This window comes from Mytilus trossulus, chromosome 14 (genome assembly GCF_036588685.1).
Source record: "Mytilus trossulus isolate FHL-02 chromosome 14, PNRI_Mtr1.1.1.hap1, whole genome shotgun sequence".
Lineage (NCBI taxonomy): Eukaryota > Metazoa > Mollusca > Bivalvia > Mytilida > Mytilidae > Mytilus > Mytilus trossulus.
In genome coordinates this window covers 19,065,728-19,091,907 of record NC_086386.1, presented here as the reverse complement: position 1 = coordinate 19,091,907, position 26,180 = coordinate 19,065,728, and the positions used below count along the sequence as shown (strand labels likewise).

Sequence of the window (26,180 nt, the reverse complement as noted above, 5' to 3'; positions counted from 1 at the left end):
CTAGTCATTAAGTAGGACAATAAATGAACAAAAGACAAATCCGGGACACAGAAGTAAAAACAAAAGACCATCAACTCTCAAAACCAAAAGTAAAATAGAAACATGGATTATGTAAAACATGCAGGGGCGACACCAGAGAGTGAAGAGAACTTGCTTCTTGCAAGACACTTTCCGTAGAAACAATTTGATATGAAGACAATCTTTTTTTTTTTTTTTTTTTTTTTTTTTTAAATTTAAAACATGAGGCATTTTCCTCATTTGCCTCAATGTAGTTACGGCCCTGCTAAATAAGAGACAAGTCATAATTTAGGTTTGTTTGCTTGCAGTAACTTTCTTATTTCTCAGCGAAACAACATTTAATATCTTGTAAACATTTTACAAATTACAAAAATATACCACAATTCCATCTATATACATTCACAATGTCCTCTAAATACATATCAATACAAACATAACTGTAATATATTATGCAGAGCTTGACGTTCACTTCGTCTATCAAAGTTACTCGAGCACATCGATAATAACCAAACGTAATCAGGACTTATATATGCATATAAAACCCCACCCGTACTACCGCCCTCGAAATATTCGTGCAGAAAACAACAGTAACATCAGACCACTTCTGATTTACATACTAGCCAAACTTGTACCACAAGTCTAAAGATAGAAATAGAATAGGGAAATTCCAAATATAACGGAATAGAAATAAATTTAATTTGACACATTCCCCGGTGACGTTCTCAATTCTAATAGATATATCATCTACCCAAGACCATGTACAGCAAACAGTTTACACAGATTGCACAGATTGTCAGATTGAATAAATAGAAAATAATTTGGCATGATTACCAATGCGACAAATATCCACCAAAGTTCCAATGATGCTGATGCAATTTTAAGGCAACCGTGAAACAATACAAAAAACACATATCGTATAGGCTGCTCAGAGGCGGATCCAGCCATTTTAAAAAGGGGGTTGCCAACCATATGTCCCCATTCAAATGCATTGATCGGCCAAAAAGGGGGGTTTCTACCCCCGGAACCCTCCTCCTGAATCCACCACTGCGGCTCTAAAATTTGATTTTTCAAAATTATTTTATATATGCGAAGTTAAATATTTGATCAATAACAATCAAGATCATTGGCAGTGTATCAAACAAAAGATTTTTGTATTGAATTTGTATTCCCATGTTATCTTTGCGTAAAATCTCTATGGTTGATATGCAGAACCATATTGAAAGCTAACTTGTAGCAAAGAATGCTTAATAGAATATTAAATAGGAAAGAAAACGAAATGACGACAAACGATGACAATAGCAACATTCGACAATGTTAACTAGATAACTGAGCAGATGTATAAACTCACCACATATTTTTATAACGAAACGGAATGATTAAAACATGTCGTTCCGAGACGAAATGACAAATTACAAACAGCGATAAGTCAACGTCCAATCTGAACTATGAACACAAGTCATCTTAATTAATGACAAAATGTTAAAAATTCAAAGGGGAAAACCAAGGGCCTGATTTATAGTTAACAATAAATGAAAAGCAAATATGGTAAACAGCTACCAACGACATCAACTTAATTACAGGCCTCGCCTTGAAATATTAAAAGTATTGCGAAGGAAAATAGATTGGTAAGCGGTCTAACACCCCATCATTATTAGACATATATAACATCATTAGATTGATACGTATTTCAAACAATCAGTTATCATTACAATCTGTAACTTTGTCCCTTGTAATATTTAGAAGAAGATAAAGATGCAATCATAGGTATACAAACAAATATATAAAAATAAATGAATATCCGGTTTGCTGTATGGACTGGTTGTTAGAAGTTAAATATGAAAGCGGGACTAGATAATTGGATTGATATTTTGGTGCTAGTTATTTACTTCATTCTAGTACTTGCAGTTGGATTGCTTGTGAGTATAAAGTATAATAATATCAAATAGCTTTAGACGATAAGTCCCCTTATCAGTGATATTGATTTACGTATCAATTATATTTGCCTGACCATATATAGACAAAAGAAGATGTGGTATGAGTGCCACAGAAACAATTCTCAAACCAAGTCTCAATTTGTAAAAGTAAACCATTATAGGTAAAAGTACAGTCTTCAACACGTAGCTTTGTGATATATCTGTTTATGGATGTACTTGCGGCTTGCGGTCTATTATTCATTTCTAAGGCCTCTTTAGTCATATTGTAGCTACTGGAAGTATTTGCATTAAAATCAGCATACTAACACCAAGTGTCGTACTTCTTAATTAAAGTATTAGCTGGTGTCTCTTTTTGGTTTGTTTTTATACATATTTTTTTTGGTTCTTCCATGAAAATTTGATTCACAATGCATCAGTTTTATTTCAATGTTTTCTTGCACAAAGAGGCCTTCTGTTTAATTTAACGTCTTTATAGAAGTGTAACACTTTTTAATACTAACAGCAAAATCAAGATAATGCACGGACACGAAACAACACTGATCCAATGACCTTTTTACATATTTTTTTTTTATTATACATTAATTCCTGTCGTTGACATGCTCAGTTATAGACTTAACGATCTACGTCAGAACAAGAAGTGGGAATTGTGAGTTTGAATATTTATAATTGAATCATTTGCGAAATTCAGTGCACTTTTAATCATAATAAAAAAAATCTTTTTGTAGTCTGTATGTAGAAAAGGACGAGATTCTGTTAAAGGATATTTCCTGGCGGGAAGATCTATGTTATGGTTTCCTGTAAGTAAAACGGTTTACTTTTTTAATAAACCATATCAGTTCGAAAGCATGGTACTACTTTTAGAATGGAGTACTGTTCAAAAGAGAGTAGTAGAGACGGTGGAATACAACATATCAATCACAGAAAAAGGGACGCATAAACTACTTTTCTTGCAATTATAGTGTTGCCTTTAAAATAGAGCTAACTACATAAAATAATACTAGTTTGAATTGTTATTAACGTTAAAAATTGATTTCATTAGCCCATTTCCTCTTGCTAAATGCCTCAAAGCACAACTCCACAAAGGCTATAAACAACCGGTTATTTTCTAAAAGTTCAATGCATTGTGACAAGAAGATCTAAGAATAAATAGTTATACAATCTTTCTTTCTGTAAGAGACTCATTTTTTCAGAGACGTTTTTTTCTCGTTTGCACAAACATCGAACACAATACTTTGTTTTTAAATTTCTGGTTCAATACAAGATAGTTGATGACATTTACTTTCAATGCTACAGCTGCAAGTTTTAACATTAATAAAAAATATCAATATAAAAAACTACCGAGGATTACATGTAGTTTTAGGAAAGCAATCGGATTTATACTTTTCTTGCACATTTTGATAAATAATAAAATATATGTAATGTTGTAGATTGGAGCTTCTTTGTTTGCTAGTAATATAGGAAGTGAACATTTTATTGGTCTAGCTGGAAGTGGAGCAGCCTCAGGAATAGCAGTCGTAGCATTTGAATGGGGTGTAAGTTTTGATTATTAAAATAATACCCTTTAAGCTATATATACACCTCTTTATATATCCTCAGACATGTTTGAAAAATGCTTCTACGATCCGATATTTCGACCCATTATAGTGAATGTTAATTTTGTAATAATAGCATTATATTGAATGTGAATTAGAAATAACACGATGTTGTTTGTTTCTTTTTGATTTACTCAAAAATATCATAACTGTAGACGTAAGACACACGTTAGACTGAAAAGACACCAGAGAAAAAAATTGAAACCTATAAGTCATAAAAAGGTCATATCAAGAATGCTCAACTTCTTACATACAAATAACAAGGATGAATAAATACATAAAAAAATGATGAGGTATATAACCAAATGGGCCCTAAATAGTATAGGTAATTGAAATTCATTTAAGGACAACTTTGCCGAAAAATATTTAGAACCGTGGTTTCTTAATAGTTTCTTAATTTTACTAGGAGAGAACAAACTATTATACCGTTTGTTCTGATGATTTTTGTCGTAAATTAAAATATTTAGACGTTTATATTTTCAGGCTGCGCTGTGTCTTCCTTTGCTGGGATGGGTATTTCTACCTATATATCTATCTTCAGGGGTAGGTATACTTTTCTGTAGTTTTGTTCAAAGAAAGAATAAAAAATTAAGGATAATGAACAATTAAAATTTATTCAACTTAGTGTAGCTACAATGTATATATATATAGGATGGTGACGATGACGACGATGGTGCGGCTATGATAATGGTGATTATAATCGATAGTCATCGATATCAATTGGTCGGTGTGCTTCAATTTTGTTGTTGTTGCTGTTTTAAAAAAATCTTCAATTCCAAATATATCTATCTTAAAAAGCAAACATTAAATGTTAGTGAAAGAGGTAAATTAATAATATATTCGTTTCTGGATATGATGGTAATGTATGTTACCATAAACTTATAAACTAATAAATTAATTATTCTGAGGTAATTCTAACCGTTTTACAATTGATTTAGGTATTTACTATACCAGAATACTTGTCCAAGAGATTTGGAGGAACCAGACTTAGAACATATCTCAGTATACTGGCACTGTTTTTGTACATAGCAACAAAAATATCGGTATGTGTATTATTGTTATTTTCTAAACTTTTTGATGATCAGGGATGCTAACAATTACTTTCAGCTAGAGTTTTCTATATATTAAAGGATAATTTGACGGTTCTATTGTATTGAAAATTTAATCTGGATTTAGCTTATTAACTAAGATATAAAGCACTATCATTTCATGTAAAAAAAGAACTTTTGCATTGAATCTTGTAAACATATTGTGCAGATACTTTCTGTTGTGATATTAATATCTTGCTCTTACCATAAATGCTCTAACTCTGCTTTTAATATACATTTGTAATTATGTGTTCCTATCTGATGATTTTGTTTACTTTTAAAACAGTGAAATTATTTATGACATCGACGCTACCATTGAAACATGAATCTATAGACTATATTCTCCTCAGGTCGATGTATATGCAGGTTCTGTATTCATACAACAAGCTTTAGGATGGAGCACATACCCATCAATCATCGGCTTACTGGTTATCACAGCAGTATACACTGTTATAGGTAATAAATTTAAAAAAAAAAAATTTCGGCGAGACTATCTTTGTAAAGTAAGTTTTTAAAGAAGAAATTTAAAAAAGCATTGGACATGACACTAAACACCAAAATTTAAGACAAAGAGAAATTTACTGCCCCCTTTTTGCTAACCTGCGTTGACTTGGGATTTATAGCTGAGTATGCGGTATGGGAGCTTTGCTCATTGTTGGAGGCCGTACGGTGATCTACAGTTGTTAATGTCTGTGTCATTTTGTTATTTGGTGGATAGTTGTCTCATTGGCAATAACACCACATCTTCTTTTTTATATTGGATATAGAAATATGGTCATCCCTTGGCCTTCCGTCAGAAAAAAATACGCAGTCACTTTCGGTCGGAATCGAGTTGTTAATCCAATGCATTAATTGATCAGAGATTTTTATCTTGATCTTACTGCACTATTTTATGTTTTGCTAAAGAAGTATTTTTTAACAAATTTTGTCGAGAAAGCATACAGCCATAAATCTGAAAATGACAAAAAAGTCAAAAAACAAATATGATTAATGAAACCCCCAACTACAGCCATTCGATTCCTGGAATATATTCCATAGACAATAGACAATAAACAGTGCTTTATTTTTAAACCTCAGACACTCAGTAGTACAAGAGGACATGATGTATACACATAAATACAGTTTTAAGACTAATAAATTTATATTAAACATAATAATTAATGCATGGTAAAATACAGTAAAATGTCAATTTAGAAATAAGCGTAAAATTCAAGCCAAAAAGACAAACAAAAATCATAAACATCGTGTAAGCAGTTTTAACATTGCTAAGTTTTAACATGACAATATATAAAAAGCTATTCGTTTTTAATCCGTTGGATTTGTAGTACAGCACTGTGGTATATATTTATTTCTGAGGACTTTAATTTCCTGTTTTTTTTTTTGACATATAAAGATACACTGAATTTCGTCTCCTACTTCACAGAGATGACTAATTCTTCAATTTATTGTATCACAGACTAATATAATGTTAAGTCCCCACAACCAGTACTGATTTTTTTGTATTATTATATTTTAGGTGGATTAGCAGCTGTTATTTTCACAGATACTCTACAGACAATTATAATGTTAACAGGAGCCATATCTCTTTCTGTTCTAGGTTAGTTATCTGATAAAAAAACCTACATAAATATGTGCCTTAATCAATACCAATATTTGCCTTAATCAAATATTTTGTTTTATATTTGATAACTACCCCTACGCCTGTCCTAAATCAAAATTTAAAAATTCCATAAATTCACATTTTAGATTAGATGCTGTTTTATAACAATCGAAATATGTTTTTTTTTTGAGGAAATTAAAACATCACTTGATAAATTTTGTGCCATCATCAAACTGAAATATTTGAAAGCCATGGATGTAAAGATATGTAAAAAAACGTTCGGAGTACTAGGACACAAAGGGTTCCCTATTAGAAGAAGAAGATATTTTATTTCCAACTATGAGCCCTAAAGGGCATAAACATAACAAGATTAATAATTTTCATAATACAATACAAACAAAGACATAAATATATATTTTTTTAATAAGAATTATTTAAGTTCTTAAAGTATGACAAAAATGAAAACAAATTCATCTTAGATTAACTTTGACTCAGACGGTTGGAATAACACATACATCACGCTGAAACTTGCAAAAGTGTGATTGAAAATGTAAAACTGAGTGAAGAAGTAAAAAATAAAACATTTTAAATCGAGCACGAAAATATTATTCCTATATAATATCAAAAGAAGTTTAATTGGATAAAATTGCAGCATATAATTTCACAAGAAAAGAAAGTTAATTCAATACGTAAAATCACAAAAATACTGAACTCCGAGTGAAATTCGAACCAGAAAGTCCCTTATTAAACGACAAAATCAAATGATAAACACATCCAATACAGTCTTTCCTATTGGAACTGTTTTACACCAGTCATGTTGTGGCCCTTTATATGCATATATAATTGCATACCTTTTGTGCAGTGTGACTTGCATAGAGAGTTGTTGCATTAGCACTCATACCACAAATTCTTAATTTATAGTTAATGTTTTCTTTATACGCTAGGATTTATTAAAGTTGGAGGAATAAATGGATTAATACCTAAATATATGGATGCGATACCCGACAGCTTACGTTACGCAGATAGTTTCAATACATCATCGAATATAACTTCAAATTTCACAAGTCAGTGTGGATACCCAAGGCTTGATTCTTTTCATATCATCCGTAATCCAGTAGACTCTGATCTGCCATGGCCAGGTCTTTTGATCAGAAGTACTTTTATATCTACATGGTATTGGTGTGCTGACCAGGTAAGGAAACATTAAAGTTGTTTTATTTATTAAATAGCTTTTTGCTCTTGGTCGGGTTTTTGTCATATTCCCAATTTCCATTCACAATTTTAAATATAATTGAACTCATTCATAATTCGGACTATGTGTTAAAAAGGAAATTAAAAGACTCGAACTATTTGATTAATGTAAATAATATATAGTACAATCTATATGAAGAGGAAACATTTTCCAAATAAACATAGTAAAAGGGGGGGGGGGGGGGTGGGGGTGTCAGTAAATCTGAGCAAACATCTGAAGAAAATCACCTGATCTTTACAACAGAACGATGAACATAAACTCACCATAGTTTAAATAAAAACAGTTCCTTATATGTTGTGTGTTTGCTGGGTAGTTATCTGGTGTGGATAGTTTTCTTCTCGGACTTGTTTAATCATTTGAAAAATCCCAGTTGCTTTCACCACCTTTTTAATGCGGAATCTAATAACGTTTCGCGAGTGACAATTTTCATTAGAGAATTTTGTGAATAGACTTTTGCTCCTATTTTGTATTGTATATATATTTCACAGGTAATTGTACAACGAGCACTAGCTGCCAAAAATATTGGCCATGCCAGAGGAGCCACATTAATGGCGGGGTATTTGAAGTTTCTACCACTGTTCCTGATAATAATGCCAGGAATGATAAGCCGTGTTTTGTTTACAGGTAACGGAAATGTTTCTCGTATCAAACTTACACGAATCGTTCTGCAGCGTGAATATGAAAAAGAAGATGTGGTTTGAATGCCAATAAAACAACTCTCCACGAGAGACTAAATGATACAAAAATTAACAACTATACTAGGTTACCGTACGATCCTCAATAATAACCAAAGCCAATATACATTGGTGAATGCTCATTTCTGAGTTTTATTTCATCATTTCTACTTCGACCAGATTAAGGATGTACACCTCTGAGGAGCCACAAATTTCTAGAATTAAACTTTTTTTCTTAACGTGATTTTTGGGCTTGTAAGACTGTTACAAAATAATTGGTGAAGAAAAAAGCATATGGTGGTGCACTTCTTTTTTTGCTACGGCCCTTTGAAAAGGGCCAATTTTGATGATTTTCCCATTTTTCTTTGATTTTTACCTATTTTGGGGCTATTTTCGTGAAAAAAATCACAGTTCCACAATTAAATTTTTTTTCATACTTTCTATAAAGTGGACCAATTTGAATAAATTTTACTTAAAAAAACTATAGGTAGGTGTAAATATAAGAAAGTTTTATCATATTTTGACGCTTTTTTGTGTAAAATTTACCATGCTGTCAATTTTGTATTTTGTGATTTTTCTCATTTTTTAGAAGAAAAACCATATTATTTCAACTTTTTTGCTATAAATGATTGAAAAAATACATATCTAAGAAATTTGAAAAAAACCAAAATGATATGGGATGAACATGATTTTTGTATCCCTAACCCATTTTCTCAAAATTGTGGTTAAAATTCTGACTTGATTGGTCATGAAATTTGAAAACTGGATTACTCAAAAACCATTCATTATAAAAACACAATTTTTACACATAAACACAGAACCTTCTCTCGTCGTTAATTCCACTTTGAATTGATGGTATTGAAAGCAAGAATTATGCACAAGGTTTTTAGTATACATTATACAAAATCTCAGATGTCAAAGGTTAACTTGAACTACCCAAATTTCAAATAAACACAATCGACAGTCGATCTAAAATGATCATCATTGTTAATATATGTTTATGTATTTACAGAGGATGTAGCCTGTCATGACCCGGAAACGTGTATCCGAGTTTGTGATAACCCAGTTGGATGTTCTAATGTTGCATATCCTAAACTTATTCTAGGACTTGCTCCGACTGGTAATATAATATAGTTAAAAGAAGCATTTTCACTTTTTTGGTCTTTTGGAAAATGTTGTTTGTGCTGTATATAGACCCCTCTACAACGAAATTTATGTCACATGCACACGTATAAAAATTGCGTTTTTTTATCCAACACAATCATAGTTTGAACATTGTTTTCAATTTAGACTTGTTTATAATTTGTGTATGTATTTAATCCTATGAGCTGTATATTTGCTTACGGAATAAAGAATTATTATAGTTATAGTAAATAAACCCCAAATTTTGATTATTATTTGCACACATTACATGTCTATAGATATAATCTGACATTGTTAAAAAAACAAAGACGAAATTAAATATACAATACACTGTTTTTTACAAAGACTGGCTTGAAACTTTAAAATCATCCGTATATAGTCGTCTGGTCTTTACCGAATCCCGATTGTGAAGTTTTTATTACGGAGTGTGAATTCGCTTAGCAGTTGCTGCATGCATATCAGGATAGGCTCACACTGTCAACGGTTCATAGCATTTCCTCAGTTTCTGTTAGTTAGCTAGATGTGTCTTTCTAATCGATTTACGAGATATGAACATCGGTAAACTACTGTTGCCTTTATTTAATACCACAGTCACACTATGCCACGATCGCACTACGATCTGTGAAAAAATGCAAATGTTGAAGATCGTAGTGCGATCGTGTAGATCGCAGTAAGGTCGTATCATGGTCGTGATGAGGTCTTCAAGATCGTGATGATCGTGGCGAACGTTGAACATGTTCAAAACAATCGTGGTGCGGTCATAGCGCCAATCAGGTCGTAGTAGAAGCGTAGTGAGAACACAGTAAATCGTATAGTACCATCGCAAAGTTTTCTGCCTTATTGTAACGAGATCGTAGCGAAAACGTTATTCTATTCGGATAGACTGCACTACGATCTCACAGCGTCGTTATTATGACCTCACTACGACTATCACTTTCTCACCGCGACTCTACTACGCTTTCGAGATCTACGACTATACCACGTAAACACCAAGCTGTTCAAAAACATAGTACGATTCTAGCTCGACTATGCCGTCATCATCACGCTTTTCTTAAGACTACGTTTATACTTCGACCATCATACTCATTGTCATTTTCACATAAAATATATAGAAGCTCTCAAAGTTATGTTTGTCTGTATGTAATTAAGACCTCTTGTCTTTTTTTCTCTAACGGCTCAACCATGTTTGACACATATGTGTGATCAATGCTATCGTGCATATCGTCATTTGAGTTTGATGGACCAGCAATAGTGTGTGATTCAGGTTGGTTTGGTCGGTCCGACATATCTGCTAGATCATTCAGGATTCGTTACAATCAGAGCTCCCTCTGCTTGTACATCTATCCCTACCACCACAACCATGTGTTCTTGTAAATTTTTGTGGCAAGACTGTGTTGTTCTCGAGAAGTCTACGTATTATTAAGAAATAGAAGGAATGTAACAGTATTGATAAGGAACACGATGTTGGCGTTATTGCCGAGAACGTATAATAAGATATCGGTATAAACGTAGTATAATCGTCATAAGAACGTGCAAATGCATAATCACAGTAGAAGCGTGGTAAGATCGTGATACAATCGGAAAACTCGTGGTATGGTCGTGTAATGATAACTTGATGAACGTAGCAGGATCATTATATTCGTAGAAAAAGCGTGGTAAAAACGTTGCACAATCGTAGCGGGATCGTGCTAGAAGCGTAATAAGGACGTAGTATCACCGTGAAAAAATAAAAAAAATAACATTTTCATGTCGATCATACGGCGACTTTACAACGATCAAAATTAATTTAAGAAAACAGTGAGCGTGGTAAGATCGTGGTTTAGTGTGACTGGGGCCTCAAAGGCACCTTTAATGTATATGTGTCCATTCATATTCTACATTTGCAAAACTTGAAATAATGGGTCAACCACTCGAACGCAAGTAAGACGATACATAAGTGGTTATGAAAAGTAGATATTCAGAAGATTAGCCAAAACAACGTCAAGAGATATTTAACTTTTGAATGTTCAATTTCAGGGTTGAGAGGATTAATGATGGCGGTAATGATGTCAGCCCTTATGAGTTCTTTAACGTCCATCTTTAACAGCGCCGCGACGTTATTTACCATGGATTTGTGGACAAAAATAAGAAGGAAGGCGACTGATCGAGAACTCCTTATTGTCGGCAAGTATGTAAGCAGAATTAATTGGATGTTAATGAAATCTAATAAATGTGCATTTCACTTTTTAGTACCTCACTGAATCGTCATATTAATTAATTGATTTAAATTAATTAGTAAAAGTAATTACTATTATTAAATTGTCTTTAAATTTACCAATTTGACAAGTGAGAAAGCCTTGGGTTGTTTTCTGCTCTTTGTACGGGTTGTTATCTCTTTGGCACATTCCACATTTTTATTCTCAACTTTAAGTATAATAAGTTATATTTATATCATAAACTTCTCTTTGGATATCAATATAGCAGTATTAAACAATACGAAGACAAATAGAAGAAGAATAAAACAAAAAGAGATTTCTTTTTTACGGAAAACGATGTTGTGCATTTATATTTTTACAATCTACATAAATTATATTGCTTTTATATTGACAGAGTATTTATAGTCATCTTGGTTGGCATAAGCGTTGCATGGATACCGCTAATACAAAATTCTCAGGAGGGACAACTTTTCCTGTATATTCAAGCTGTTACTGGGTACCTAGCACCACCCATATGTGCCGTGTTCTTGTTAGCTGTCTTTGTACCTAGAATAAACGAAAAGGTAACTGCATGAAATTAGTTAAAGTACAAAATCATATTATAATGAATTATGGGTGTTATATCTTTTCGATAACAGTAGCAGCGATGCAAGATAAATAATTCGTTGTGACTACAAGACTAATAGATTATTTCACAAGAAAACAATAAACTGATAAACACTTACATAATTTAAAACTAGGATGGGACTTGGGTGATTCGAAAAATGAAGCAGTACATGTTCTACTGGTAGCACCTGTGGTGTTGCAAGTGCTAATGGTATGCATGGTAATTATAATAACATACATGTAAGTCAATCATCAGATTCTAAAATGACGATTCCACTAGATACTTTTTGAAGATTTCCATGAATAATTCTACCAGTCTTACCTTAAATATTAAATCTAATTTGTTAAAATTGTTTGTCTTGATTAACCTTCAAGTTTATTTTAGGGTGCATTCTGGGGAATGCTGTCTGGCCAGATAGTTGGGATAACAAGAATGGTATTAGATTTTGTGTATCCAAGTCCCAAGTGTGGAACTGTCGACACTAGGCCAGATATTATATCGAAAGTTCATTTTACATACTTTTCGGCAGGATTGTTATTCTTTACTGGAATCATGGTGGTCATACTAAGCCTGTTAACTAAACAAGGAGAATATCAGGTGGTAAGGAAAACATAAAACATTATCTGTTGTTGTCAGGATCACTACCGTTATTAGAACAGAGAAAAAATAAACGTAAAGGTTTTAGATAATGATTTGTATACATACTAAGCTAAGAAAGCTATAGAATTCTACTATCAAATCTACAATATAACTTGTTCAGAAATACATATTCATGGTTGCGACATGGAAAATATATTCTATATGTCATCAAATGTTTTGGGTGGGGTGACATTTTAAGGAAATATATGCACAGTATTTTATTTTGTTTATACACAGTTTTTATTTGAAGAAAACCCGACACGGTTGAAAAATTGAAATCATAAACCCATTATATAGACAATTCCATGTCTTTCAAGATCTTGAAATACCAAGGCACGAATATTGCAGTTGTTGCAAGAAGTCCGTTGTTTTGTTGTTGATCAGTATTTCTGTTGTTCCGTTGCAGAAATTAAAAGTAATCTATATACTTAAATGATTTTAGTACCAGATTCTTATGTTTTGCAGGGAAGATATTTAACATTTTGGTATACACCAAGTATAAAAAGTCCGTCCGAAAAGATCAACTATCATAACCTAAACTACAGCACGTCAAAGTATTCTAATGATAAGATATCAAATACCAGAAGTTCTGTTCGTAAGAGATGGTCAATGACCGAAAAGTTACCTAACATAAATGAAGGTTTTGATATGCAGGAAATAAATGGTCCTCAGTTGATACAAGATACGACAAACATATATGAAAGCGTTGTGACAGAAGATTCAGTGAAGGAAATGGTTGAAAACCACTACAACGAACTTGCAAACGAATCGGTCAAAGTCGATGCTAACAACAGTCAAGAAACTACTGACTATGAACCAGTTGATAAAGGTCATGACACTGCTGAACCGTTTGAAGGATACAAATTATTGCAAACAGATAATAGTACGAATGAACCAACCGTTGGGTACGAAATTAATGACGAAAATTCCAAGGACACCGACAGTAATGAAAGCGAAGATGGGAAAACTAAAGTTAAATTCAGAGACGATGATGATGGAGAAAATGAACGTGTTCACAAACCCTTAACTAAGCGAAATAGTAGAGTCTGGAAAAGAGAGGTAGAAAAACAGCCAGGATGGCAGAATTTTGTACAAGAGTTCACTAAAAAATTAAACGAAGCTGACAATAAGAGTACCAAATTTGAAAGAAATCAAATGAGTGGAAAGAATCTTCTAAAAACAGCCCCAAAACCTACAAAACCGGAAGAAAAAGAAGAAATAAAAACTAAGGAACCTGATCTTGAACAGACAAAAGATAAAACAATGCCAATGGAAAAACCTCAAAGACTGACAGAACCAGATCTTCCAGATGAACATAAAGATACAGATGACGGAGACAAATCAGTACAAGCTTTACATGACAATACGGATGGATATGCAAATCAAACGCTAAATCAAAATTATCCAGTTCAAGGTAATTTAGATCTTAAGTTCTGATAAATTGGCTTTCGCTTTTAATTTCCTTTTGTCACCTTCTGGTGGTGTTATGTATATGTTTTTGCAAAACACAGTTGCATTGTCATACTCGAAGGCTTACTCTAATGTCAATTTTTAACAAACGTTGTCACTGAACTACATGTATACGTTTTTAAGCTTTGATAATATTATGTTACATTTTTAAAGTCAATTGGTATTTCGCATTTGGCTAACAAGTTTGAATATTATTAAAATATTTAGAAAGAAGATATAATTTGAAAATAATAAAAAATATTGTTAATTATAAAAGCCGTTTCTTTAAATGAAAGAGGTATGCATATTAATCTTCATGTCTTGTATTCTTTTCATTACTCGCCAAATTCAGAAATAACCCTCTATGCTGATAACACAAATTATGGGAAATGTCCATGAAAAAGGGGTTATAAGGAAGAGAGTATGCATTGGAAACCACACCAGTTTTACTGTAACATCGCGAAACCGCTAACAAATCCAACTTGTCCATGTCTAACACAAATATCTGTTTTACAGACTTCACTCTTTAAATCATGTTCATATAAGAATAAACGCCAGTATTTATATTTACTGATTGTGTATTTTTTGACGTTTCGTTCAATAAAAACAACACAAGTAACAATCAACAACGAATAAATGACAATAGGCAGTTAAACATCTGATAGATATAAGAAGATGTGGTATGAGTGCCAATGAGCCAACTCACCGTCCAAATAACATTTTATAAAAGTAAACCATTAAAGGTCAATGTGCAGTCTGATAAACTGTTTTTTGAAATGTTAAAAGTATATTTTAAACATTCAATGTAATAAGTATTTCCTTTTATGTTTATAGGTAGCAGATATTCTGGGAAATTGTCATTAGACATATTCAAAACACAGAAACCTGACATCATTGAAATAGATATGAAAAATGTTAATTCAGATGGTAGAGAAAAACTTTACATTAAAGATAGTCTAAAATGGTTCTTGGACATAAATGCTGTGTTGTTAGTTTGTGTGTTTGTATTTTTGTATTTCATATTTCAATAACGCTTGTGAATATTATAATCAATAACTTTTAAACCATGTTCAAACTCAATGTTTAGATTCCAAGAAGGACAAAATCGGTTAAAAAACAGTTTGAATTCAACATTGTGAAATTGAACGAATACATTTCAGCTTTGTCATCCACATTATTTTAGACTGTATAATTTATAATGAAGACTTTAGTAAGTTATTTGTAATTCACAATTATTTACTTACATTGATGAAATAAAATTTAATATTTCGATAATATTCTAAGCTTTCTACTTGGAACATAGTTCATTATATGCAATAACAAAAACGTTTCCTTTTGTAATTCAACAAACGTTTTGTTCTAGCTATATAGATATAGAGAGCTGCACGAATTGTGAAAGAATTGGGTGTTCGGTAATTTGTCGTTACAACTTTATTGAGAACTAAGCAAATATGATGAGTCAGTGTATCAAATTGTAATCGGGCGAAATCCATTTACATCCATTAACGTCTGTTATTGGCGAACATTCGGAGATTAAGAAGCTTAGCCACGTCCATGTTGCCTAATGCATATACACATATGGACATTGTGTCAAGTTAATTTGGCAATAATTCGGAAGTATATATGTCTGTATTTGTATACAATTTGTTTTCTTTCTTTTATTTCGTTTTATGATTTATGTACAAAACAATCAACGAAAAACAAATATGATATTCAATAAAAAAAAATGGCAACCATTAAATTTCATTAAATACACCAAATAGGGGCCAGTTGAAACATGCCTCTTGCTGCGGAATTTTCTTGCTGCATTAAAACCCGTTAGTGAATTCGGTCGGGTTGTCGTCTCCTTGACACATTCCCTATTTCCATTCTCAATGTTGTAATGTAATTTTTGTTCGTGAGTTTTCTAGGTAAAAAAACCTCATTTAACAATACCGTGTTGCTCAAGCTTAAATGTGAAACAACTTGGTTCTACGAAAACATCAAACTTAGAGGTCAAGAATCAATGTGCTTTTTCAAGTTTGAACTCGCCACATGCTTCGTAGAACATGTACCACCCTATCCGATTCTTACAACATGAAAAGAGAGATAGCCAATTATGGATGATTTTACTTCTAAGCAAAATATAATGCAAAATGCGAATAACTTTACCATACTGATTGCACAGTTGTTTTTTTACCGATTCGGAGGTATCTATATCCTATGTTGATGCTACAAATTGCCAAAACGAGCAACAATAAAAAAAACTATAAAACCAATTATGATGGACAATTTGTTCCCTTCCGTGGCACTTGATTTCACTCCCGGGTTTTAGTGGAGTTCGTGTTGTTTCTTATTATTTAGTTGAACTGTTGATGTAAATGTCCTTTGGTTTTGTGAATCTTTGTTTACTCCTCGGTTTTGATTGTTATTGTCTTGTTATTGTCCGAAATACAATATCCACCTTATTATCAAATCGAATACGACCACTTGATCCATTTTCTGCATCATAATGACCCAAAACATCAGTGAACAATTATTAAATTTTAAAATTTTAGTTAATATTTTACACGTTAATTTTATTACTACCACTGGGTCGATGCCTCTGCTGGTGGACTTTTAGTCCCCGAGGGTATCACCAGCCCAGTAGCCAGTACTTCGGTACTGGCATGAAAATACGGATTTTTTGTGTTATTAAAATTTGCTGTTACAAAATATTAGAAATTATTATAAATTAAGGAATGTATCTCCCTCATGCAAAGCTCTGATTCCTTTCACGGATTTGGCTATACTTTTTGGACCTTTTGGATTATAGCTCTTCATTTTTTATATAAGCTTTGGATTTCAAATATTTTGGCCACGAGCATCACTGAAGAGACATGTATTGTCGAAATGCGCATCTGGTGCAAGAAAATTGGTACCGTTAATTTTATAACAGTGACTGAACAAAAATAAAAACATTTGTGTTTCTACATCAGGCTAATGAAGTAAAACCAACAGTTATATTTGTCTGGGAGAAGACAAGTCAACATTTTGTGTAATGTAAAACCAAAAACCCGAAGAATTAGGTGGAAAAGAAGCAGTGTGAAAATTGAAGTCGTTTAAACATTGACAACACCATTAACCAAAACAGCAGACATATAAAGTACAAAAAGTTCACCAAACCCTGCAGCAAAACTTTTTTGCTCGGCAGCACGATCTCCATAAAGCAATGAGTAAGCTCAGCCAGTTTGTTTTGTAAATAATTTCATCATAAAGCTAGTTCATGCAACTTTACTTAAGTTATGTTTTACCCAACTAATTCGTGTCTCTTTTTGTAATAAATAAGAATACAGCTTTTCAACAACATACTTAATTACCTCAAAAATCTCCTTTACAATTTGCTCTCACGGAAATAAATTTCTGATGTCGTTTCAATGCACACTAACCTAGTTCCCCATATTTCTGTAAAGTCAAACCCAAATCGGTTCATTAAACTAGTTATGAAATTTGAGTTAGTTTCCTGTTGAAAAAAACAGCGAATAATGACCTTTCCAGTAATCACATTTGAAATCAATTCCCGCAGATGTAAATATATGTGTTCGGCTAAAATTTCCCCGACACGTCCATAAACCTCTATATTGCATACCAGTCCTGCTAAAGCAGTGAAATAGTTGGCAAATGTTAGAATTCTGGTATCATTTTTCAAATTAGAACCGATAACTGTTGTTCGTATTGTTTTGATGAGAGAAGCGTTCGATTTTATCAGTCGATACGGAACCCAGTCAACAATGACACGGTCTTCTGGAAAGAGATGACAACACACTTGTTGATTAGTAAGTATATCGGCAAGTTCGGATTCATTAATTGGTTGAGCGGAAGTAGGTGTCATATTTCCAGTTGTGTTAAGTATACTTTTCAGTTGATCTACTGATGTAATAAACGATCTGAATTCCTGTAAAAAAGAGAAATTAAATTTCAAAATGTCATTTGTTTCTGTCTATGACGAAATACATAAAAAAATGGTACATGTAATCAAGAAATGAAGCATAACACACGTTCCCATGAAAATAAAAAAAAACAACAATATATAGTATTTTGATTTTTATATGTTTTGGTATTTATGTCTTCAATACATTAAACCATGGAAGTATTATATTGACCGATCAATATAATACTTCCATGATTAAACCAAGTAATTTGTGTTTAAAAATAGTTAGTAATTTTAATGTTATAAGTAACACTGCCATTAAAGCGGTAGGTTTGGTATGCCACAAAACCAGGTTCAACCCACCATTTTTTTTTCATGAAATAACCTGTACCAAGTCAGGAAAATGCCCATAGTTACATTATAGTTCGTTTCTCTGTGTGTTACGTTTCGGTGTTGTGTCTCTGTTGTGTCGTAGTTCTCTTCTATTTGATATGTTTCCCTCAGTTTTAGTTTGTAACCCGGATTTATTTTTTTCTTCTCTATCGGTTTATGAGTTTTGAACAGTGGTATACTACTGTTGCCTTTATTTAGAGAAACTCACTAGTTAAACCTCGACTCCGAAACTAATTTAATAAATGAAGATAAAAAGTGTAAAGTTTTTTTGTTTTTTTTATATTAATTTAAATAACACCAACATGACGAACTCAGAAAAACGGGAAATTGTGAAAAAAATAATAATGAACGTAATTCAATGCGGTATTAAAAGCTTTAATAATCGGTAATGCAGATATCAGAAACAGAACTGTCTCTTCAGTGAACGTTATTAAAAACGAAAATCTACAAGATGGAACAATATCCCTCCGATTGAGGAAAACAAAAGTTGTTTGTAAACAAAAAATCTCTTTGTAGTGATGTTGGACATGTTTCAATTTTTTTAACAAGTGACTGTGCTTAACCATTTTTGTTGGTCTGGAAAGTATAGGACCTTGATCAAATGTGTAAAATCTGTGGAGTTATTATATTTATTCAAAGTATCACACTTCATACCCCGAAAATTAAACCACATATGTGAAAATGTCTTAGCTTCACAACAAGCCATCATACATATGCAATTTTACGATATGGGCTGAGCCAGCGAAGAAAACGTTACAATTACGGCCTATGGAGAAATAATTGCGCATATTGCCCCAGATGTGTGCTGGACATACACATTAGTATTACAACCTTTGTAAAAATAAAGAAACTAAAACAGCTATTAGCCATGGCTGTTTCCTAATGTTAACTATTATAGTACACCTAAATAGAAGTAGATATACATGTACAAAATCTAGGTAAGTTAATGTCCATTTTATGTTTAGAGTTAGGATTTTCTAGTATACAATTTGATTTCCTGCTTGGACGGCTTAATTATAAATTTATCGGGAGATTTCCCTCCTTCTTTATATTTATTTCCTGCATTTTATTTGGCAGATTATTAATGTCCTCCTTTCTGAAGACGCAAGATTACTTTTGCTTAGTTTTAATGATTGTGTCAACTATTTTCATAAATATACCCTAGCTTTTCAACAATTTTAATCCTGAAAGCAATGTAACTCAATGTTTAAAAAGAGACTGGCAAAAATAAATTAATTTCTGAAATAGCCTTACAGAGTACAGGCCTTTATTTTGGACAGAGATAGCATCAACACGGTTTTGACAAAACAACACTGTAAAATGAATTTCATGTGTTTAGAAAGTTATTTAAATAACTATAATTAGAAGTAATATTAAAATTTGTTTTCCTACCAACAATAGAATTTTCTCTCTTTTCCCCGCCTTAATTAGATTTAATATTGCTTCAACGTGTGCTCCAGCGGTTGCTGCTATTTTGTCAAAGTTTCGGTTCTTTAGTGTGTTTCTCTTCAAAATAGGCTGTAATCCCATTCCTGCATACCCTTTGTTTGTCCTGGCTGCCCGATTTATCACTGTTCTTCCATTATCAACTATAGAAAATAGATAAAAACTAGCCTACAAATACAAAAAAGCAATATAAATACGAGGCCTTGTTTTTGTCAATAACTCCAGGTAATTATCAGGAATTTAAAGCTGGCTTTCTATGTGTGAAACATTTAAGCGACGAAATCATCGTTTAGTGTTAAGTGTAATACTTAATGAATCCATTCATTTATATGGAGGACAGATTCAATATTTTTGTTGTTATGATCATTAGAATATTTACTCGGAAAGTTTCATAATTTATGTTTCTTGTAATGTAATGGTAATACGCGTAAATGTAATGCATCGACTTTCTTAGTATTGTATGTAAAGTAGCAAGAATTTATTTTCAGCATATTCCAACTTGAATATCTATAACTTTTTGTAAACTAAATAGTAATCTGAAATAGATGGTCTATCATTCAGCTACAAACAAACAAGCAAATAAACTCATCATAAATACCAGAATTTAAACTTGTATTTGCGCAAAACGCGCGTTTTGTCTTCAAAATACTCATCAGTGACGCCAAATAAAGTACGACGTTAAAGCGCATAGGACCAAAAATTCCTTAAAGTTTTACTTCGCGTAACTGTCAGTGTACACAAACTAACGTACTTACAAATTTACCATCAACAACAGCTGCATACGCTTCAACATTTGGCATATCAAGTAGCATGTGAAAGTAATCCGGAAGATAGTCAGTTCCACTGTAAATTTCATCTGGTGGAATTATAGCGCACACTTTATCATAATCATCCTTTGTTACACGGACAATCTTTATACTTTGATTACTCATTTCCGCATTTGATGACAAGAAAATCTGCAACAAAAGTAATATAAGCCAACAGTTCAGGAATAGAATATAAATATTCTGTTTTGTAAAATAACGTAGTACAAGATGAACGCGTTCATCATACTGTTACAATACTGCATTTGTCGAAGGATCGTTGGTTTCCTGTGTTATACTGCTGATTCATTTATTTTCTGGGTACAAATTTTCGTGAATTAGGGAAAACTTGCATGTTCGTGAACATTTAATTTCGTTGTTTCGAAGCAGTTTACATGCAAGCCTAGAGCAAATTTGTCATTTCTGGAACATTTAATTTCGTGGTTCACCTGTAGCCACGAAAATTGGTATCCAACGAAATTTAATGAACTCACAGCATATGCATGCTTAATAACTTTTTGTGCTGACATGAATTATCATTGATATTGTTATATTTATGAATTAACTGTTTACAAAATTTTGAATTTTTTGAAATACTTAGGCTTTTCTTCCTCAGGCATAGATTACCTTAGCTGTATTTGGCAACACTTTTCGGAATTTTGGATCTCAATGCTCTTCAACTTTGAACATTATATGGCTTTTTTACACTTTTTTTGGATTCGAACGTCACTGATAAGTCTTTTGTAGACGAAACGCGCGTCTGGCGTATATATAATATTTAGTCCTAGTATCTATGATGAGTTTATTTACTTATATCGTACGTAAATGCCAGAGAATCAGGCAGTTGTTAAAACACGACAAACAAAACCCTAGTCACGTTTTCATTAATTTATGTTCAAACTATATAATGAATATCGAATAAACATTCGTGTCCTTATCCTGTTCTTGTATATCAAGTTATAAGTTGGTTAAGATGGACTAGAAATTAACAATGAACTCCGAATTTGATGACATTCTAACTCCAGATTTCTCGAATTACCAGTGTGCACATTTTCAAAATATGATTGTGAGGTCGGTGGTATTTTCCGGCTATGATTTTTTAATCGTCTGACTGTTAGAATTACTGGCAATAAGAGGTTGTATTGGTTCAAATGATCTTTAAACAAAACTGTGTATATAAAATGTTATAAAATTGCAAAAGTATGACATAGCTGTAAAAAACTAGTACACATATAACATGCATAACTGCAGAAACTGAAGTTGCATGCGACCAAATCACTGGCATTGTTGCATGTTTTGATGTGCCATAAGGGTATTTTAGTGATGTTATTAAAATAGAAATAAATGTGTATAAACACTTACCGTCTTAAAAATACACTCAGGTGATCGTTATGATTATGCATGTAATCTCGAATCCATGTCAGTAAATACACATACACATACATGTATAAGTAATTGGTCGTATGATTATGTAACGATCCAGAGGTTGTTTACTATAAACACGTGTTAATATTCGCAGATGGCACATTAATTAATCAACAACAACAGGTCTGACACGACCGTCAACAATGAACAAAACGTTAATTTAATAGGAGTCATAAGGGTGAACTAATGAAATAAAAACTACACAATTTTAACTGTGATATATTAAGCTATAAGACTTATCTTGCTCTTAAAATAAATAATGAGGTTTATGCAGTCTTTGAGTTAGCTCTTGAATTATCATCGATATTGTCATACTTATATATAAACTGTTAACAAAACTTTTGAACTTTTGAAATACGAAGGCTTTTCTGTCTCAGGAACAAAATACCTTAGCTGTATCTGGCCAAAAACCTTTAGGGATTTTGGTCCTCAAAGCTCTTCAACCTCATACTTTATTTGGCCTTTTTAACTCTTTAGGATTCGAACGTCACTGATGAGTCTTTTGTACAATTTAATCCTGGTATCTATGATCAGTTTATTTACTACCACTGGGTCGATACCAATGCTGGTGGACTTTTAATTCCCCGATGGTATCACCATTCCAGTATTCAGAACTTCTGTGCTGACATGAGTTATCATTGATATGGTCATATTTTGTATAAATTAACTGTTTAAAAAACGTTTGAATGTTCGAAGTACTAAGGCTTTTCTGCCTCAGGAACAGACTTCCTTAGCTGTATATTGCAAAACTTTTAGGAATTTGGTACTCAAAGCAATTCAACTACCTACTTTATTTAGCCTTTTTTACTGTTTCGGATTCCAGCGTCACTGAGGAGTCTTTGGTAGACGAAACGCGCATCTGGCGTAAATACAAAATTTAATCGTGGTATATTTGATGGGTTTATTTACTCTTTACATACAATAATTATGCTCGGATTTGTATGTTTACTAGTTGTGTTATTTCTGACCATCGTTCATCTTCTGTTTCATTCAATTAAAACCAAGACAAGGTATCATCAACGTCGAATGAATTACAATAGGCAGTTTAACATCTGACGATTTGTTTTTAAGGGAAATGTACATTTACAAAACAAAATGTATAAGTATTGCCTATTATGTTTATAGGTATTGTAGATATTCAGCGAAGTTGTCATCTGACATATTCAGAAATCTGAACCCTGAAATAGATCTGAAAAATGTTAAAACAGATTTTAAAGAAAAAAAACATTACATTAAAGATAGTCCTAAATGGTTTTTGGATATAAATGCTGTCATATTACCTTATGTTTTTGTATTCTTGTATTTCATTTTTTCAGTGATGCATTTAAATGTTATGAAAAATCGATAACTTTCTTTAATTTTTGGACCATGTTCAAACTCAACTTTTAGATCCCAAGAAGAACAAAATTGTTAAAAAAAAGACGGTTTGAATAAAACAATATCAAATTGAACTTATTCATTATAGTTTTATCATCCACATCATTTACTTACCCTTCCGAAGTACCTGAGATCACCCCTAGTTTTTGGTGGGGTTCGTGTTGTTTATCCTTTGGTTTTCTATGTGTGCTATTGTTTGTCTGTTTGTCTTTTTCATTTTTAGCCATGGCGTTGTCAGTTTGTTTTAGATTTATGAGTTTGACTGTCCCTTTGGTATCTTTCGTCCCTCTTTTAAGACTGTATATTGTATATGTCTTGTACAAGTTGCGATTTTGTACAGGTTATAACATGTACAAAACTATTGTACATGTTATAACTTGTATGATGCACAAATACAAGTTATAACATGTACAAAAGTACCTCATACATGTTATGACCTGTACAAAATATTGCTTAAAAATGGTTTTAACTTGTACAAAATCGAAAAATAAGGGATATGTTTCTATTATCGCAACAAATGTTATTGACATCAATAATATTTTCATAACTTTTTTATTATTCCTTCATGTTAGTGTGTTTTGTCCTTTTTTGATACAGTTAATGTCCAGGGGTCGGTATTACGAAGCATTCCTAAGACTTGTCATAAGATACATGTATATCTTAGGACGTGTCTTATGATTCTCTTATGACTATCTATGGACATATCTTTATTTGATGAATTGTAAATGTGAGTGTCCACTTTGAAGGCAATAGTAAAATACTTTCATTCTAGTTGACACTAAATGACATAAGAGGATAGCTAGGACAGATGTGTCTACAAATAAAATTGGGAATGGAAATGGGGTATGTGTTTAAAAGACAACAACCCGCCCAAGGAGCAGACAACATCCAAAGGACACAAATACATGCTTTCAAAGTAGAGGATATATATTTAAAACATAAAAATGACATTCGCCTAATGAAATAATCTTATAGTTTTTAAAAAAAAAATAGTTTTAAATTTACATAAGTCATGCTGAAAGCCAAAAATGTTGAAGAGTAGATCCAAAGATATTTATATTGAAACGTGGTGCAATGAAAACTATTTCAGCTCTCTCTTGATTTTACAGAGTAAGCATATAAGACATTGTTTTAGTCTTTGCATGCTATAAAACGAGAGGGAGGAGTATTACCCAATATTATTAGGCATCGTTCTTAAAATTTTGGGAAGAATTTAGCTACATGTACTAGTATCTAATGTAATTGTCATTGAGGAAATGCAAACTTTTAGTAAATAGTGTCACACTTATTTAAGCCATGATGGACTACATAAAACATTCAATTACAGTCATGAAAACACATTTTGCCAACATAAGTCATAAAACATATATTTCTGTAACTATGTGATCATTGTCCTCTACAGAAAGAGACACGTTATTTTTAAGCAATATTTTGTACAGGTTATAACATGTATGAGGTACTTTTGTTCATGTTATAACTTGTATTTTTGCATTATACAAGTTATAACATATACAATATTTTTGTACAGGTTATAACCTGTACAAAAACGCAACTTGTACACGACATATATATCACATAATTAATTCACAATAATTTACACACATTCATTATACAATTCGTAATTTCGAAAATATTTTCTGCTTTCTACATGAATATATTTATTGCGAACTAAGCAAATATGATGATGAGGCTTTACCAGATTTGGTAGATAACCACTTGGTCCATTCCTGCATCATCATCATCATGAACATCAGTGGTCAATTCTTACATTTGTCAATTTTAACCTTCTAAATGACAAAAAGTAAAAGCACCTTACTACATGTATATTCTTTCATTTTACTTTCATATATTATATTGGTGATTTCCAATCATTGAATAACCCGTATTTCAGCGAATTTTGGCATCTCATACACCTCAGTGAGTTTGAATTTAAGGATAATAGAGGTATGTTTCACACCTTGACCTTTTTCACAATAAATGATATGTTATCCACAGATGGACGACTTCACACTAAAATTTATGACAAACAGGATTATTTTAATTCCCCAAGTATAAGTTTCTCATTTCGGAGCAGTAACATACTCTGTGCCCATCGTGTGGTGTTCACATACAGCCCGTAACAGAGAAGTGATCGAATTCGCGTTTCTTTACCGTTAGAATAAGTTACGTTATCGACAAACTTATTTCAGAAGTGACATAATTTAATTTTCTTCATCGACTAAATATTTCATGTCCAACGTGTATGATTTCATTGTTAAGGTCGAAGTGTTTTTTCTTTATATCGTCTATAATCTATACTTTCGTTTCCATGAAAAGGCAAATATAGCTTACGTTTACATACAACAAGAACGAATTGCACTACATGCTGTAGTTTATACATTGTTTCTTTGAAAGTTGTTACTAGTATAAAGAATTATTTGCATCACTTTATCCAGGTTCATTTAATTTTAGAAATCACCGATTACTTATTATACACTGCTTGCACTGTGAATATTTATGGGATTCAACACTGTAATAGGTTTTCTTTCGTCTGATACAGAATACCCCATATCGTTTACTTTTTCATACCTATCTGTTTATTATGTCCCTGGATTTATGTCAATCATACATTGTTGCGATACCGACATATAAAAAAGATGTGGTATTATTGCAAAGG

General features: G+C 32.3%; 2 protein-coding genes across 4 annotated transcripts; one reads left to right on the top strand and one right to left on the bottom strand.

Annotated features, from left to right (window-relative positions):
• Positions 1 to 1,812: 1,812 nt before the first annotated feature.
• Positions 1,813 to 15,389, top strand: LOC134696657 (sodium/mannose cotransporter SLC5A10-like). The gene is made up of 15 exons (XM_063558572.1): positions 1,813 to 1,934; positions 2,678 to 2,749; positions 3,380 to 3,484; positions 4,028 to 4,087; positions 4,483 to 4,587; positions 4,983 to 5,088; positions 6,149 to 6,229; positions 7,177 to 7,424; positions 7,973 to 8,108; positions 9,171 to 9,278; positions 11,318 to 11,468; positions 11,891 to 12,059; positions 12,488 to 12,703; positions 13,208 to 14,156; positions 15,026 to 15,389. Exons 1-15 carry the CDS (start codon positions 1,854 to 1,856, stop codon positions 15,220 to 15,222), a joined length of 2,784 nt encoding a protein of 927 aa, XP_063414642.1. The 5' UTR covers positions 1,813 to 1,853; the 3' UTR covers positions 15,223 to 15,389.
• LOC134696659 (histidine N-acetyltransferase-like) lies at positions 11,904 to 22,198 on the bottom strand. 3 transcript variants are annotated; one of them, XR_010102982.1, is made up of 6 exons: positions 22,085 to 22,198; positions 20,675 to 20,875; positions 19,866 to 20,087; positions 17,530 to 18,104; positions 12,623 to 12,673; positions 11,907 to 12,042 (listed from the first exon to the last, which is right to left on the bottom strand). XR_010102982.1 is itself a non-coding variant. In XM_063558575.1 (5 exons), the coding sequence occupies exons 2-4, from the start codon at positions 20,849 to 20,851 to the stop codon at positions 17,544 to 17,546; spliced, it is 960 nt and encodes a 319-aa protein (XP_063414645.1). In that variant the 5' UTR covers positions 20,852 to 20,875; positions 22,085 to 22,198; the 3' UTR covers positions 11,904 to 12,042; positions 17,530 to 17,543. The 3 variants fall into 3 exon arrangements, 2 of the variants coding, with proteins under 2 accessions (XP_063414645.1, XP_063414646.1); XM_063558575.1 differs by lacking the exon at positions 12,623 to 12,673 and having other exon boundaries at positions 11,904 to 12,042; XM_063558576.1 differs by lacking the exon at positions 11,907 to 12,042 and having other exon boundaries at positions 12,622 to 12,673.
• Between the last annotated feature and the right edge of the window lie 3,982 nt (positions 22,199 to 26,180).

What these genes read in the sequence shown, in the direction of transcription:
- LOC134696659 (XM_063558575.1), bottom strand. Translation starts at nt 20,851, where the DNA reads ATGAGTAATCAAAGTATAAAGATTGTCCGTGTAACAAAGGATGATTAT. An exon ending in CTGTTGTTGATGGTAAATTT is followed by an intron (nt 20,088 to 20,674) that starts GTAAGTACGTTA and finishes TTGTATTTGTAG; the next exon opens with GCTAGTTTTTATCTATTTTC. An exon ending in GAGAGAAAATTCTATTGTTG is followed by an intron (nt 18,105 to 19,865) that starts GTAGGAAAACAA and finishes TCTTTTTTACAG; the next exon opens with GAATTCAGATCGTTTATTAC.
- LOC134696657 (XM_063558572.1), top strand. Translation starts at nt 1,854, where the DNA reads ATGAAAGCGGGACTAGATAATTGGATTGATATTTTGGTGCTAGTTATT. An exon ending in AGCAGTATACACTGTTATAG is followed by an intron (nt 5,089 to 6,148) that starts GTAATAAATTTA and finishes ATTATATTTTAG; the next exon opens with GTGGATTAGCAGCTGTTATT. An exon ending in TACCTAGAATAAACGAAAAG is followed by an intron (nt 12,060 to 12,487) that starts GTAACTGCATGA and finishes AGTTTATTTTAG; the next exon opens with GGTGCATTCTGGGGAATGCT.